Source organism: Leptinotarsa decemlineata, unplaced genomic scaffold (genome assembly GCF_025532065.1).
Source record: "Leptinotarsa decemlineata unplaced genomic scaffold, Ldec_3_MD MMD2_tig00026330_RagTag_RagTag, whole genome shotgun sequence".
In the NCBI taxonomy this organism is placed as follows: Eukaryota; Metazoa; Arthropoda; class Insecta; order Coleoptera; family Chrysomelidae; genus Leptinotarsa; species Leptinotarsa decemlineata.
The window spans coordinates 9,723,244-9,740,427 of record NW_027412690.1 but is presented as its reverse complement, the minus strand read 5'-3'; the positions used below and the strand labels follow the sequence as shown (position 1 = coordinate 9,740,427).

The following is a 17,184-nucleotide window of genomic DNA, read 5'->3' as shown; positions in this document are numbered from 1 at the left end:
AGAATATTTTTCCAACTAAAAAGTTTTGAGAGTATATTATACCGTTTTGGTTCATAAAAGCCCAGTATATTCAATCAAGTACTTTTTTTGTAATGATATTCATTTCCAACGAAAGTTAAAACAATAAATAATATTATATCCCATTGATATGTCGAAGAACATCTCTCGAAAATATTTTTGTTTTGGGAAGTCTACTAAAATTTCATGATCTTTCAGTTTCATGCAACAAAACACCGTAGCCTAGAAGTGTTATCCAAAAATGTCAAATAAAAAAACAAATGTTTACGAAAATATATATTCAAATTAATAAACAAAATTCTTGGATTTCTGCGTATTGATATTTATCATGAAAAATCCCGTACTTTGTACACTTTCCAGGATTAGAATCTTTGTGGTATCCATTTCGGTGAAAAGATTCCTCTTTTATCGAAACCAGTTTCACTAATTATTTAGAAACAAATTATGAATTCGACATTTATCATTTTCACCATATATTTTCGTAATTTCATCTTGAATACTTTTCAGTATCAAATCATTTTTATATTTCTGATCTTTATGTTTTATATTTTGAACTTTCTTTTTCTTCACTCCAGGTTTGTGAATCAGGAAGGCGTTATCCAGAACTAGAAAATCGTAGTCCAACATACATAGATAATAAGCCTGTAACAAAAAATTTGTTAATTTAGAACAAAAGAGAACCTTCAAAAATCAAAACTTATGCGAGCTTACATTTAACAGGAGTTAGTTGATATATAACATTCACATTGAACACGTTTGTATGTACTGTCAGATTTTGAACAATAATATCATTAATCAATGCCTGATTTTGAACAATGATATTAGGAGCAATATGTTAAAGTCTTGTTCCGTAAGAAGTCAAAGATAGGTTCCAAATTTACATTTTCTATTTTTAAATAAAGTGTACTGGCATTTCCTCATGTCTGCTTTGCGTAGTAGTAGAGTGCAAAGTAGGCAAGCGGGAAACTGGCTGTCGACAGTCAATAGTGTTATTATTTGGACGAGAACTTTTGATTACCTAGCTACCAGAAAGGTGGGCACTGAATATTAAAATTAGATAAATTGACCAACACTTATTATTTCGATACAAAATGCATCATAACATATTGAATAAATAGTGAATGATGTTTCACTGTGTAGATTATAAGCGCAACCAATTGAGTGATAAGTATTTGCTAGATTGTGTAAGTGACGTCAATATCCACCAAAGTCAGCTTAAATATTTTCTTATCATATTTTAGTTGTTCAGATGCACATTTGACGATGTGCATTGAAAAAGATTAACTTTTCGTTGCAAAATGAAACGGAATTTCTTCAATTTTGGAATGATGATAGATGCAGGAATTGGAAGGAACTGAAATTGAGGAAAAAGTAAGGCGCGTGTAAATATAAACCTTGCCGAATCTTTAAAGGGTTGCTCATTTTGATACATCCGGACACATTGTATCAAGTTCTTGGTCAAGCGATCCAAATGAATTCAGTTCTTCTTTGAACGTCAAAAATGCATTTTGTTTTGAGATTGACATTCCGGACTCTACTATTGATGGCGGCAGCCCTAACTGTCGCCGAAATTGAAAGTATTTCTTATCAATGTTGATTGAAGCATCTCAAGAACAGTGTCCAGTATGTTTGGAAAATATCGTATGTTTAAAAAAAAATGGTGTACCTCGCATAGGTAATGAATACAAAACATCACTTCTTCTCCTGATGAAACAGTATAGGTACTGATTCAACTATGATTTGAATAATATTTATTCCGAATGATGGCTCAATCACGAGAGTAATCCATTAAAAAATAAAACATGAAATCGCGACAAAATCAAATGTATTTATTTGTCCTACATCAACATTTAATTTTTTTAAGTAAATACTGACTTAAGATTATGTTAATTTTCATAATTCATCATTTTCAACTAATTCATAAATTCTAATTCATTATAAGTTCAAGGAATTTGGGTTCCAGGAATCATCTAAAAAAACAATCACTTAGATAATATTTATATAACAAGCCATCTTTCTTTGCCATTCCATTTTTTTAACCTACTTATCATTTTCATAGAAATATATTTCGATAATTTTATTATGTTTTTTGAATGCAAGCAGTTGTATTATCCCCACAAACAAAGCAAAGTAACGTAAAGAACGATTTTAAACAAGTTTTTAGTTGAAAAAGGAATTATAATTTTTCAATTTATATTTTGTACCCTTCAAAGTAGTCCCTCTCGGATATAATATTCTTGTGCCAGAGTATTTTCCAATCCTCGAAGAAGACCTTGAGCTCTCAGCGATTCGGTTTTCATCTCCTCAATCGTCGAATCTATAATCGTCTCTTCAATCCTGGGAACAGGAGAAAGTCACAGGGGGATAAATCTGGTGAATACGGTGGCTGAGGAATGATGACGAGTGAGCAGGTGTATTATCATAATGGAGAAGCCAAGAATTGTTTTTACCGGACATTTTCTTTATATTACTTCTCGCAAGCAGCGCATGACTTTAATATAATACTCCTTGTTGACCGTACGACCATGTAGCAAGAACTCTTGATATGCACTACGCCACGGTGCGTACTTCTTTTGGTATTGGCTCTCCTGGGCTTGACAGTGATATTTTTCGTTTCTTGGGGAAGAGGTACATTCGTCAAAATCTTATTTTGTGGATTTTGTATATTATTTATCAAACGAAGAAAAGAGAAATGGAACTTTCTATGTTTTTTACCACTTTTATTTGTAACTAACGTTACTGCAGTTTCGTCCTATACGGACATTTTCAAACTTATATTGTATAAATTAATTATGATTTCCTACCACGTAATACCAGCTGAATCCATCAATATATTTATCAAACGGCTGGTATGTTTCATGAAGAAATACGTTCACGCCAAGAATGCATTCAGGGCATTACTTAAGTTTCATTTTTTACTTATGTAATAAAAAAAGAACAAGAAAAACTATGTTTCTATAGATTTTGTTGAATAGGTCATAGAAAGATCAGAAGACCCTTCTAGCGAAATAAAAACTGAATAAAATGATATCATACTACCTACAAAAACTTAATTCGTATATATCACTTACGCTACGATATTTTTTTGTGTTGATTTAATGCAATACAGTAGCTTATTGAAGATCATCTTATATAATTATCAACCTCTGTACTCAAAATCAATAGTTCAAGTCATCAAAATAATAAAGGTTAGCCAAAAAAATTAGAGCACATTAAAGAGCAGCCTAAAGAGGACGAATTAGGGGCAAATATATCGTTCTCTACATCGAACCGTTTCTTCAAGGACTGAAAATTAAATCTGGTGTATAATAAAGAATAAATTGCGTGCAGATTTTTGTCAACAACACAAATTAGGCATAAAAGTTAGAATTTTGTTACGCCAATAGTGACGCTAACAAGACTAGCATGCGAAAGAGACTTGATCAGGATTAAAAATCATAATGTTACGAATGAAAGAAGGGGTTACACTTTAAAATGCTGTTGAACGTCGAACACTTATTTTATATTTTACATATACCTGGCACATTTTATTTCCTTGTCCTTCCCAGTTCAGCCTTTCATCCCAGAGTGGCTCTTTCTGCGTACAAACAAAAAACGGTTCCCAAACAATTTGCTTTCCGTGCCGTTTTGCAGCAGTGAATACATCCAAACCTATAGTATCAGTTTGTTCCAACCATTCTTTAACACGGGGAACACGATGGCAGGATCCGCAAACTTTTTCGTGAAAGGTGATGGCAGTTTTATTACGAATCATATCCTGAAGTTCTTTCTTTGTTTCGGGAATCTAAAAATTGTAGAAATTATTTTGGCTACACAATCTACCGCTTGGACTGAGGCTGGACATAGCAGATCACCTCGTGATGTAATACAAAGGCCAAGGCGTAAGCGCATTTGCGGCGCCGGGGCCAAAATCAGAAAGAGGCAGGAGTGGCAGTGACTATAAGTGCACCGTCCTCCTTCCCCACTCCACCTCCAACAGCAAGGGCACTTCCTGCAGGAGCGCCAAGAATAAAGGCAAGGAACCGGCTGCCCCTGCAGGAAAGCTCCCTCACTTGTGCACCTCCACGGAGGGAACCCCAAGAAGGTTGAAGAAGCAGCGCAACGACAGTAATGTTGCTCAAATGTCGCTGCACCTTCCAAAACCTTCACAGAGGCCGCCATGAGACACCTCAAGGTTGCCAAAGAGAGTGTGTGTTCGGCGAGTCTTGGCCTATACTGCCAATATAAAGGAGATGTCCCTTAGCGACCTGTCCACCTTCCTGGAAAGGACAGGAAGGACGATGACCTAGCAGGAGAACTACTAGATGTTGGCTACAACAGAGCACCAAAAAATATTCAGAACTGAATCTTGAAAAAAAAATATATGATTGAATATGATTATCAACATACACATAAATGCTCTCAACAGAGAATATTTATGTACAAACAATGAATATTTTTCAAATTTATTCCGAATTTTTGTTTATTACATTTTTATTAAGCATTCGGTAGCTCATTGTAAAACTTGATACCTTGATAATAAATTGAATTTTCCCCAACATTTGTTTTAATTTTCATCAATTTCAGATTGCCTAAATATCTTGTCGAGTGGTTGTGTTGGTCAGAGGTGTTCTCTGGCGTTTAAAAGTATTCGAGATTATTCAAAAACGATTCGTAGTGACGTCATTGATAATAAAATTCACTAGAATGAAATGATACAATTTGTGTCAGATGTCAAATTCAAAGATGAAAACAATTGTTTTCAATTTTCTCTAACCTCAGAATCGGATTTGTACATGCAATTTTTTGCATAAATAATACAAATGTAGCTGCATGTATAAACCACTGTGCCAGAATTTTTTTTATTCAAAATATGGAACACCAAAGAAAGTGTTGAAACCGTCATTCAAGTAATAATTTCCCAGCTTTATTTTGTACATCCTTAAAATGCAAATTTTCAGTACTTTATAAACTATAGGATAAAAATAAAGACAAACTGACAACTGACGTAATGTAACGTCAAATTCCGATACAAAATCAACCAAATCATAGTTGATGTGACGTCATCGTTCAACGTCAAAATGTATTACTGACTCAGAGTAATAATATAAATTTAAATACCTTTCTATCCTTGCTTCTGAAGCCAAATTACTTTGTTTTATGTTAACGACAGTCCTCCAACTAACAAAAATAGATAATACCGATTCGGGTGTTATCGGGTTCTGATGTTGCTCAGAGTAATAAAAAAGATGTTGGAGTCCGTTTTCCATCGGCATTATATTGTTTGTTCCCATGTTTATGCTTATGGTTTGCGTCGTGATTATTATTTATTTCGTCGTTTTTGGAAGTTTTTCAGTGATTACAGACGAATATGTTTTGAATACATAAGCACCAGAAAACGCCTCAAATTTGAATGTTATTTTCGACCAAATGAATGAAGATACATACTTTTAATTTATGTGAGGATGACAAATCTAATTGTTTTTTTGGTTTATGCAAGTTGACTGAAGGTCCTTGTAGTTCAACTTGAATATACATCTTATGATTTTGTTCTGGGTTTTTGATTGGTTTCATTAAGGAATTTGTTTCCATTTCCTATACTGATGTTACTCATGTTGAGTTTTTGGATATACTAATGAGAAATAAATAAGCTTATGAACAATGACATATCATCCGTGTCATCGGTACATACCCTGTAGCCTTCCAGAATTTCGAAGAGAGGCAGGACAAATACATTAGTCGAATTCTTTTTGAAATAATCTGGCCGTTTTTGGACAAACTCCAAGAATTCCTTTATGAAGTTTCTGGTGGGATACAACTCAATATCGGAAGGAAAAACAAAATGTGTTTGAGCATTGAGTTTCGCCACATTCCTTGCCACGTTGATGGGATACGTGAGATTCTTCCTTTCTTTGTACATGTCCCCATCTTTCACCGTTTCGAAAGGTGGTTTTTGAGAACAATCGAATTCATCTCTGTAGATGTCTAGTAGAGGACGATCGTGCTGTAAAAATATTTCGAAATATGCAATACATTCATTATTTTAGTAAAACCATAGTAACTTGAATATGGTTGAGGCAGGAAACTTTTTACCATCTCTTGATTCATTCTGTAAGTACTAGTAACTGGTTGAATTGAAATCGTTATATTTTCAGGAGAGATGTTGAGATAAATTACTTGATTGCAATGATTTTCTCGTACTCTATTATATGCGTATGATTGGTAGATGTCGACTGTTTTGTATTTCATAGGTGGTATGAATGAAGTGTTAGCAATAAAGAAAAAAGAAGAAGAAGAGTAATAGGTTAGGAATAAATAATTGTATGAAAAAATACTTGTTTTTATTTGCCTTCGTTGTAATGGTTGTGTTATCAGATGCAAAATAACATGTTATTCTAAGCAAGTAAATATAATGTAAGAAACTAAGTAGCACAGTAAACAACAAAAAGTTGATTTTTGTAAAAGAAAGGTTTTGACTTTATACTTTTCCACCTTCATACAGAAAAAGTGTGGGAATCTTCCAAAGAAATAACTTTCAGGCACAAAACTATAAAAAAGCCCTCTCCAAACAACTACTTTCGTATGAACATTGAATTATACAAACACTTTTCCCTATTCAATTTGTTCTTCAAACATTCGTTATGGGGACATCATGAAAAGAGGGAGGGGTTCAAGGTAAAGTAACGGTGATAGTTAAATTTCAAGGCCAAATTGCAAGCTCCAAGACCATATGCAGAGGACGGGATAGCCATATAGTCCAAGGTTGTGTGACGTCATTCAAAGTCATGCGTAGTTAACCGTCTCGAATCTCAAGGTCAAACTCCGTATTCAAGGTCATTTAGCGTGCACATATGAGAGCACATTCCCCACTCCAACTCGATGCCTATAATAGAGTTGAATCTCAAGGTCAAACTACACGTTCAAGATCATATGACATGCAGCATGCACTCCTGTTCAGTTTGTACTCCAAACAGTCGTTAGGAAAATTGAATCAGATATCATTCACGGGAAGTTTATTCTCTGAAAATTTTGTATATAGTTTTTTCTTATATTCAGTATGTTTCATCTTCAAATGACCTCCAGAGATCAAGTTAAAAATTACTTACGGTCAAACCCAGTCTTTATATTTTTCCACCGTTTTTATTTCTGTGATAAAGTGTGGATTCACATTCGAAATGACCTTCACCTTCGATTACTTTGGAAGGTCATGATCAAGGACAAATCTGAGTCGACCAAATCAGAGTCTTCCGTGATGAAATCTAATGTATTGTTGGGTAAAGCAATATAAATTCGGCACTTCTAGTTCCCCACCATGGATTCGATATCCCCCGGAGCGTAGGGCAACACCGGTGTCTCGCCAATACCGTAAAAGTGTCGTGGGTGGTAATGAAGCACTCTTAGGGCCGCGTTACATTAACGGATATAGGCTGAGATGAATAGATGGATGTACCTATATATCATTATTATTATTATAATCATCATCACCATAATTATAATTTACCTATATCCATTTGGCAATCGTTTTCGGAAATACTGTGTATGAACAAATATTGGCGGGGTATTATTCCGAGAGGCCGGCATTTCTAAATACCTGCCTCTATTCAGACTTTTTTTCGACAATAAGAGTTCCCTCCCAGGAATAAAAAACAAGTATACGACAGTAGTACGGAAAATTCAATAATCCAACATGAAATGTGGACTTTGCATATACTGACGTAAATGATCTTCGTATGAAGTAATACGTATTTACAACGTTATATAAAGATTAAATTTTATTCAGAGGTATCGGGCAAATTACGGATATGCAGTTGGTTAGTATCTTGTCCACTAGATGGAGTGACATTTTGTTGTTCACTCCAACTTAGTGAGAGGAATGAAATACTCTGAAAGAATTTCGATTTTCAATTGTGGAATATCATTGACTTTAGGTCGATGATGGTCACTATCTTGCACTGATGAGTGGCTAATAAGCCCGAAACCGGTCTGCAAGTGTGCCCATTCCATAATTGAAGGTCGACTCTTTCAGTTGTATTGCCAATTGCATATGCAGGAAATTTTCGGTGAAGATTCCTGCACTGGCGCTTGTCCAACGCCCTTCGTGGTGTTAGCCAGGGAAGTAGTTGTTTTCTGATAGGTGTCAGTCCATTAGGTGTGTAGGTATATAGAGACTGGCCTGAATGTTTAAAGTTCATTTGATCAGATTAAGTTTTATTTGAGGTGATACTTGGACCCTTCAAAAACTGAACAGTCGCTGGAATTTTCATTTCATGATAGAAGTATAGCCTTTTTTGATTTTTTTTGTTCTTTTCCTCATTTCATTTATCAAAAAATAAGCAGTGCTTGTTTTTGGATTAATTCTACGCCGGATGTTTAATTTTTATCTTAATATTTTCATTTATATTTTTGTGCCTAGATTTTATTCAAATACATGGGGCACTCAATATTTAACGAAGTCATTCAAAATCACGTCCTTTATTCTTTTACTATCACTTCAATGAAATTAATGAAAACACTTTTGTCTAATTTCCACTAGTCATTTTATTTTTACGACCGGTTTCGGGTTTTATCCCATTATCAAGTAAAAAAACTAACTAATACCACAGTAAACGTTAATTTACACCGTAGTATAAAGATAATCTTTATACAGTGCTTCTACTATGCTCTAAAACCTAAAAAATATAAAGTGGTTATACAGGGAGTTCCTAGATAATAAGAAGCTGGATAATAAGAAGCTGGGGAAGTAATTAAATGAACACGTGTGCCAACTTTAAAAATTCAACAGTGGAGATTTTAGAAATTACCGGGGTTGTCAAACTTATAAATTCAATAGTGGAGACCTACATAAATCGAGTTGCCCGTCAGGGGTTATATATTTCGGGTTTTAAATTAATTTATTGATTTCCATGGCTTCCAACAAATTCATTTTCTTCCCTTTATTACATGTATGTAATATCTTTACTTATTTTGTGTTTTGATTCTTGTAGGTACATTGTAGAATTTTTGTTCAAACCGGTCGTAAAATAAACAAGACATCAATTGCAGGAATTCTTCTAATATGCTGATCACTTCTTGAGTAAACAGAGTGATGATTGGCTGTAAATTGTAACAATTTACTCCAGCCCAGATAACTCATCTTGATTCTGTCTAACCAATTTGGGAGATGGTTACTGTTTAAGGGTACCAATTTTTTCATGTGAAATACCAATAAATCAATTCATTCGGTCGGTAGCCAAGCGGTTCGGCGTGGGTGCTTTGTTCACTCACTCGAATTGACTGCCGTGTTGGTCGGTGGTTCAAGCCCTAGTCTGAACGATCGATCTTCACTTGCTATCGTCCAACCCGTGTTAGGAATCACACGGTAAAAGGTAAGATATCGTTAATCCTTAGCTCGCACAAGTTTCGACTTCTGAGGGTTGTCGTTCGTAGGGGTGCGACAGCTAGTTAACGGAAAAACAGATTTTTTTAAACAGATTTAATTTCTTGGTTATCAATTCGGAGCCTTTGGGGAAATTCAGTTCATCCTCGGGCTGGTACAAACACGTCATCTGACCTTGTGCCTATAGATTTATTTTCCGATATCCACCTTATCCAGGCTATTGTTTTCCCCCTAGATATGAATTACAACTCAGTTATTGATATGATTATCATTCACTTTAGAAGAAGTTGTTGGTCTTGCAACTTCGACACGTTTGAAGAGCGTGCCGGTGTTAACCCACAACTAAGTACTTAATCATTAGGTCTGAGAATTGTATGACGGTGACCTGATAAGATGTAGCAAACCAAGGATAACTGCTTTCTACATTTGTCCGACTAAGATTTCTGTCGTTTTTCCGAGAGGAAGGGAAGGCATCATTACACTAAGAACTTCTATAATCAGAACTATTGTAACAGATGAGTCTGGATAGTGTCTATGGAGTTCTAAAAGTCTTTATACACAGTTCATTTAGCTCTTAAACTTCCATTACTCTAAAATATTTGAATAATAGTTCTTCAACTGTTTGTTTTTATTTAATTTATTGACTCAAATCGAAATCGAATCAAAATCGAAATGTCTTAACCACTTACCTGGATTGGTATATGGTCGTGTTCGAAAAATAAATGAAAGGTGACTAGCTCTTTGACCAAAGAGTTCCCTGAGCATATCCTTAGATACGCGATGGACTGCAAAGTACTGAAAAAATCATATCCTGGAGCGTAGAGAGCAACGCTGATTGGACCTCTCCATCGATCCACCAATTGAAGAATATTGTCCAGGAATCTATAGTCTCCCGGCACACTTAAAGTCACACTTTCACTAGATCTGAACTGCATGTCCGCTTGTATATAATTACGAAACACAATGAAGTTTCCTCTGTACTCGACTTCTTTTTCTGGGGGATTTTTGAGTAGGAATCTCGGGGTCCCTCTGGAATTTGCGTGTTGTTGATGGGGGATGACCATAATGACAAAAATCACTAAACTAACAAATGCAAATAGTTGATATACGAAGGAAATTTTTGGAAACATCACTTAAACGTAACAGACGAGGCTGTAAGACTTAGTGTTATCTAGTGAAATAAATATTCGCGGACTGTGTTATATATGAGATTAAGATAATTTGGTGTGTATGTTCTTTTACAATGATCTGACTCTGGAGGTTGGAGAGATAACAATTCAGGTGTCATCAGTTTCATTTTCACACAAATACGAGTATTTGTTGTGTCCATACTGTTAGTCTTCTACAGGGTGACTCCCTGGAAACTGCCTACACTTGTATTGATATCGCGAAAACTATAAATATGAAAATTCTGAAAAAATGTCATCATGTCGATGATGTGGAGGTTGGAGATATAACAATTCGGATGTCATGAATTTTATTTTCAAGAAATACGTATTTGTTGTGCATACCCCCACACAGCACACGACTTCCAATGGATGTCCGTTTTACGTCAGCTCAAGTCCAAACGTCCATGGATGTTGTGAGGACATCCACTGTACGTCAAGATATGGACGTATAATGGATATTCCAGTTTTGTACATCCATTGTACGTACATGTAATGTAGAAGAATGCTTAGGTATATTATTTTGATATATCATGATGAAATATCTTCTTCGTTCTATTCTGTTTTCATCACAAATGAAAGGTTATTGTTCAAGTAATACATACTAAACCAGAAATTCAATTGATGCGTATAAATGCGGTCTGATCAGCCAACTGATGTACATTTATGGACATTACCTGTATGTCCAATCATTAACATCCAACGGACGTCCAATTTATGTTCATATATTAATAATGATATTTTGAATATTACAAATATAATCCAATATGTAAATTCATTTATAGTAATATATATTAGGAGAAAAGGGGGTGCACCATATGTTCCTGCTTCACCCGGTATATAATTAGTATGTAATGTGTATATTGGATATCTAGAATATCCACCTTGGATTCTATGAATATTCACTAAGAATGTGCAATATATATATATATATATATATATATATATATATATATATATATATATATATATATATATATATATATATATATATATATATATATATATATATATATATATATATATAAAGGACGTCCTTTGGATATCCAAAGTGGTGCCGTATGGGTCTCCACTGGACGTCCACTGGATGTTTTACGTACAGTAAGGGATGTCCAATGGATGTTTCGAATATCCAGAATGAACGTTCATTGGACGTACATAAGATACACACATGTGCTGTGTGGGCCGTTACTTCTTTTCTGGAAACTGCTTATATTGATATCGCGAAAACTATAGGTTAAGTCAATATAATAGTTTTGTATTGAAAAACTTCAATTGCTAAGGTGTTTACTCTCTACTCAGTTGATTAAGTATTCAATCTGATGACCACTTGCTTCTATATAATGATAAAGATTTTGTTCAAATCGTTCTCGCATTTTCCAAATCATTTCCATCCTATCAACGGCATTCGTCGACAATTTTTTGATGCAAATTTCTTGAATACTCTGCTGATTGTGTTTTGTAGACTTTATTTTTTTAAGTACACTCACATACGGAAAGAAATCAAGAGGCGACAAATTTGGTGGCCTTGGAGGCCACTCAATGCTTCCCCTTCTCCCAATCCAATATTGTTGAAAATGTCGATTTAAATGGCTGTAGGCGCGGTCCGAAAGAAGGATCACAGGCGTCATATGACACCTTTTTTCCAAAACCGTACACGTCAAATTGACGAAACTTTTAAAAATTGACAATGTACCAAAATTCAATAAGTTATCGAATTTCTGCTAAATTAAATAATGAAATCCAAAATGGGTATTAGTAGCTAGCTTACTTTGTACTTGGACAACGAGGCAACAGAAGATCTTCTCAATGTTAAGAAAGCGCCAAAAATTCATTCACATTTCTTGAGTGTTCCTGCCTTTGTTGTGATTACAGAGTGGAACGGTAGCTCAAAGAAAATATCGACGCTCAACAGTTGTGCGGTTAACTTACTTGTACTAAACTTATTTTACTGTTAATATGTTAACAAATTCAAATTTTCAGTTGCGATATTTCACAAAACTATATTAGGCGTGATTTCAAACTTCGAAACATTATCTTATTCTACTTCACATTTCATTTGAACATTTTGGGGTGATTCGTACCCCAAAATGGAGTAGAAATCGTGAAGTCTCACCAGCTAGATTTTCTTGCATAGGAAATAAATTTGTTATTTTTTTTTCACCGAAGGGTAAGCTAGACGGGCTCTGTACCCGAAACTCCGACACATTCGGAAAGGCGCGCCAACATTATTAACAAATAACCACACCCCACACCGTAAGGTAAGTGATCATTAGGTTCGAGAATCATGTGCCCTAAGCAGACGCAATAAGCCAAGAATGAGCGCCTTCTTCATTTGTCCGGCCAAGATTTCTGCCTTCGTGCGACAAGCAGACATGATGTACGAGAGTAGAGAGGACATCACTTCACCAAGGACTCCAATAAATCAAAACGATCATCTTGATAGAGTGGTCTAGATAGAGTCTGCGGAATTGGAAGAGAAAAATCCCGATATTTCATTCGTTTTTCCCCCTCCTTTCGGACGATATTCGCCTCACCAAGAGCTGAAAACTCTCTCGGTCGAGAAAAACTACATCAGACTAATTAGCTTGTGTGTGCCTGAGGATTTCAATACATTCGGCACTTCTAACTTCCTATAACGGATTCAATATCCTCCGGAGCGTAGGGCAACGCCGGTGTCTCGTCAATACCGTAAGAGTGCCGTAGATGGTAATATAGCACTCTTAGGGCCGCGTTATGTCGATGGATATAGGCCGAGACCGCATATGCTGGACATGCTGATAGCAAGTGCATTAGGGTCTCGGGCGCCTCGCGACAGGCTCTGAACCTTGTGTCAGAAACCCATCACGCGACTGCGGTAGACTAAGGTGTTGAAGACACTATCCTGGCGGGCCATGATGAACCCCTCAGTTTTCGAATTCAGCCCACTCGACTTGAGGAAAGCGAAAGTCAGGCGCTTTAATAAGCCGAGATCTTCAATGGTGTTAAAGAAGACCCCATGCATTGGCTTATTCTTGTGTTGATGCGGTTTTCATGTGGGCCTTTTGGTGAACGGGTTCTATCTCGGTGAGAGACTTGTGATCATCTCGCCCTAAAAAGAAAAGCTCCGATTTCTGCTGTCTCATGATTGCGAATAATGCAGAGAAGGGGATCCGAGCTCCTTATGACTCTACAGGCTTTATCCTGTACCATTCTGTCATGTAGACACTCCAAACTCAAAAGTCCACGGCCTTCTTGCTGTCAGGAGGAAGTACAACCGTGGAACAGACCATTTGGGATGAAAACTCCTATGGAGGTACATAATTTTTCAGGTCTTTACGTCGAGTTGATACAGCTCCTCCCGAGACCACTTCATTACTCCAAACGAGTAGAGTAAGATTGGAACGGCAAGCATATTTGTTGCAGCAACTTTGTTCTTCCCCGACAGTTCCGATGACCAGATCTGTCGGAGTTTGTGCTGATACCTGCCGCGGAGAGAGTTATTATTATCATCATTATTATATAACGAAATTCAAAAGACATAGGTTAATTCAAAATGTCCCTACGCTTTGATATTCACATTAATTTTCTTGAAACTTCGAAGTCGGAATTAGTTTTTTCAAAGGCTACACTGCTATACACTTTTGTATCATTCAGTATTCTTCATTTGTTATTGAAAAGTATCAAGAAGAAATAACTCACAAAAACATCATAAACACTTTAAAAACTACTACTTGAGTTTGCTTTTTGATATGTAGTTTATATACAAAACGCCTTTATTGGAATTTTATCTGCATCTTCATACTCGCATATATTATTATGCATGCAAAATATGATCTAAATATTTGAGATTAGGTACTATAACTTGTTCACATCTGATTTGAATATATGAATACTCTAACCCGTTACTTGATGAACATTAATTACACTATCCATAATAATAATTAAGTATAGAGTTTTCACAATAAATTTTATTTAAAATGCGTTTTGCTATATGGTAGCTTCATCAGTTACTGGTACATCAAACTATTTACAATATCTTTTATATAAAAGATTCAATAATGATTATTTTACTATCATTCTATTGAGGACCTTTTTGGTTAGAACTAAGGATGTTGCGAATATTCGCATCCGCAATTGCGGAGCCTCTGCATCGATTTGAACATCCGCAATATGCTGACATGAATAGAATGAAGATTTTTGTGGAAGTTCCAAAAAATCCCTGTAAACCTTTGAGATTAGAGACAAATGATTACCTATAGAACTCTAGCCACTCCAGAAGGAAACAGCTTGGGCTATGTTTGTGGATATCTTTTGAGAAAATGTTTAAGAAAACATCCATGTAAAATATATACAAATTTTGCCACGGCGGCTAGTACCCCACGGAATGAAACAAATATATATAATTATTTCAAGGCATATAGTAATAGAGAAGCCAAACAGTTTGGAAGTTTATATATGCATCCAGATTCATTTTTACAAGGTATCATTCGTCTAGAGACATAATTTCTTAATCATTTCAACAGTTTATGTGCCACTGAATGCATAGGCAACCAGCTCAAAACAATTTTTTCAAAAATCAACATTTCTCACCATTGTGATAATTTTCCTTTGAATCATTTATTTTCTCTCTTCACAAGGGTAAGAATTTATTATACTTTGAAATTTGCCAATTGAAATTCCTAACAGTTCACAATCATATGAGACATTTATTGGGAGCTCCTCGTAGCAATGATGAAGTCAGATCATGGTCACATATTTTTTGATCGAACCTCGTGCAGAGGTGTACGATAGCTCTTAGCCGACACACTCCTGCTTCGCCACACTCCTGCTCCGCCACACTCCAGCAAAAAATAAAATCTCGACCCGATACATCAAAGTCGCCGGCTGGAAGTGAATTTACTGGGTTTACTTCTATACGGTGGTTTGGTGTTGAGTTCCGATGGTACTTTTATTTCTGAAGGGTCTAAAAGAATGACAATGACAGATTTCCCCGAAAAAGATATGAAACAACTAGTACTAGGGACGTCTGGCTTGGTCAGAAAACCAAGCATAATAAATGATCTCGTTATGATGTTGGATTCGTCAAGCGAAGATGAAAGTCAAGAAATGCAGAAGAGTTGTAGGTCTGAAGCTGTGCTCAAAAATCAATTACTTACCCTGGTAAAAAAAGGGTGAATGCGTAAACCATTGATTCCCAAAGTGGTCCAGATGGACCCCCAGGTGTCCACGAGAGACTCAACGGGGGACTATGTTGGCGTGACCAAAAAAATGGGGGTTTACAATTCGTAAGCGGGAATCCACGAAAATTCATCTGGTTTCGATAGTGAAGAACTGAAATGTTGACTTGACTCCACCTAACAAACTTGTAGTACTTGTCGAGGCTTGCAAAGCGCCGCCGCCGTCCGCAACGCTTGTTCAGACGTGTTAATGGAACGAAATACAACTTGTATGTGTGCTTTCAATTGACTTGTTTGATTCTTCACCAATATAAATATTTTATTTATACCACAACAAATGGCGAGCTTTCTGAATAAAATGAGTGAGAATTGATTGGTTTCTTGTGCTGTGAGTAGATGTCAAAAAATAAAGTTGGATGGAATCACTTTTTGTATTGACTAATTTCACTTTTTTGACATCCACTCACAGCGCAATCAATCAATTAATACACTAATCAATTCTCACTTTTTATTCAAAAACTGGTAATTCATGGTTGGAAACGCAGCTGCAATGCAAATTTTCGTATTTAGAACTAAGCTTCACATTTTTTCTCGAGTTTTGGGAATATGGTAGAAGTGTAGCTGCAGGAGCTCCACATGAACCAGCCAAATATTGCTGGTTTCGGCACCACCAGCTAGTGTTCCTAGTGAATAATTATTCATTAGCGCGGGTTTAATTTATGAACCTCTGCATAACAGGTAAGACTCCAAAAAGGACCCAAAATTGCTTTTTATCAAGTAAAACGCTCCAGTTTTCAATTTCAATTAATAATAGTCAATAAAGATATTGAATATTGAAGAATAACTACCTTATTACCTTATTTCGCCACCCATAGTCATTCTTTAGTTTGTCTGAAGACGCATCATTCAAAAACTACTGAATCCTGTCTGTTGCGTCGGTTAATACCTTATCCTGAAAAAACAGGTTTTTGTGTGATATCAGTGTTGTTGTGTCGCGGTCTGAAGTTGATTCTTATAAAATATGTTAATATCCGCATCCACGGATGTGAAAAAATAAGGGTGCGGAACATCCCTGGTAAGAACCATCATTTTGACAGAGCTGTCTGATATTGAATCATGGATGCAAAACTTTTTGATTCTGGTATCAACTAGTTGCAAACTTGTAATGAAAGCAGATTTTGCTAAAGCATTTGATCAACTTCACATGATTCGTCTACAACAGCTCCAACAATTTGTTTTCCACAATTCAGCAGTACTTTTCATCAAATCCCACTTATTTCAATGCGAACAATTTCTATCATACAACGACTATGACTTTTTTCATTAAAATCCTTCATCTGGAGTACCTCAAGGATCGAATCTCGGACCACTTCCATTCTCGTTAGTTATTAATGACCTCAGTGATTGTGTCGATTGTAATAAGTTGTTTATACATAGTAGAATCGAGATATGGACCTATAAAATCACAGACAATTAAACGGAGAAA

At 35.8% G+C, this 17,184-nt stretch overlaps 1 protein-coding gene across 1 annotated transcript; it reads right to left on the bottom strand.

The window, feature by feature from the left end:
• Positions 1–279: 279 nt before the first annotated feature.
• On the bottom strand, positions 280–10,610 carry LOC111506647 (beta-1,4-glucuronyltransferase 1). The gene is made up of 4 exons (XM_023161778.2): positions 10,063–10,610; positions 5,690–6,001; positions 3,536–3,802; positions 280–660 (listed from the first exon to the last, which is right to left on the bottom strand). The coding sequence occupies exons 1-4, from the start codon at positions 10,501–10,503 to the stop codon at positions 442–444; spliced, it is 1,239 nt and encodes a 412-aa protein (XP_023017546.2). The 5' UTR covers positions 10,504–10,610; the 3' UTR covers positions 280–441.
• Positions 10,611–17,184: the final 6,574 nt, after the last annotated feature.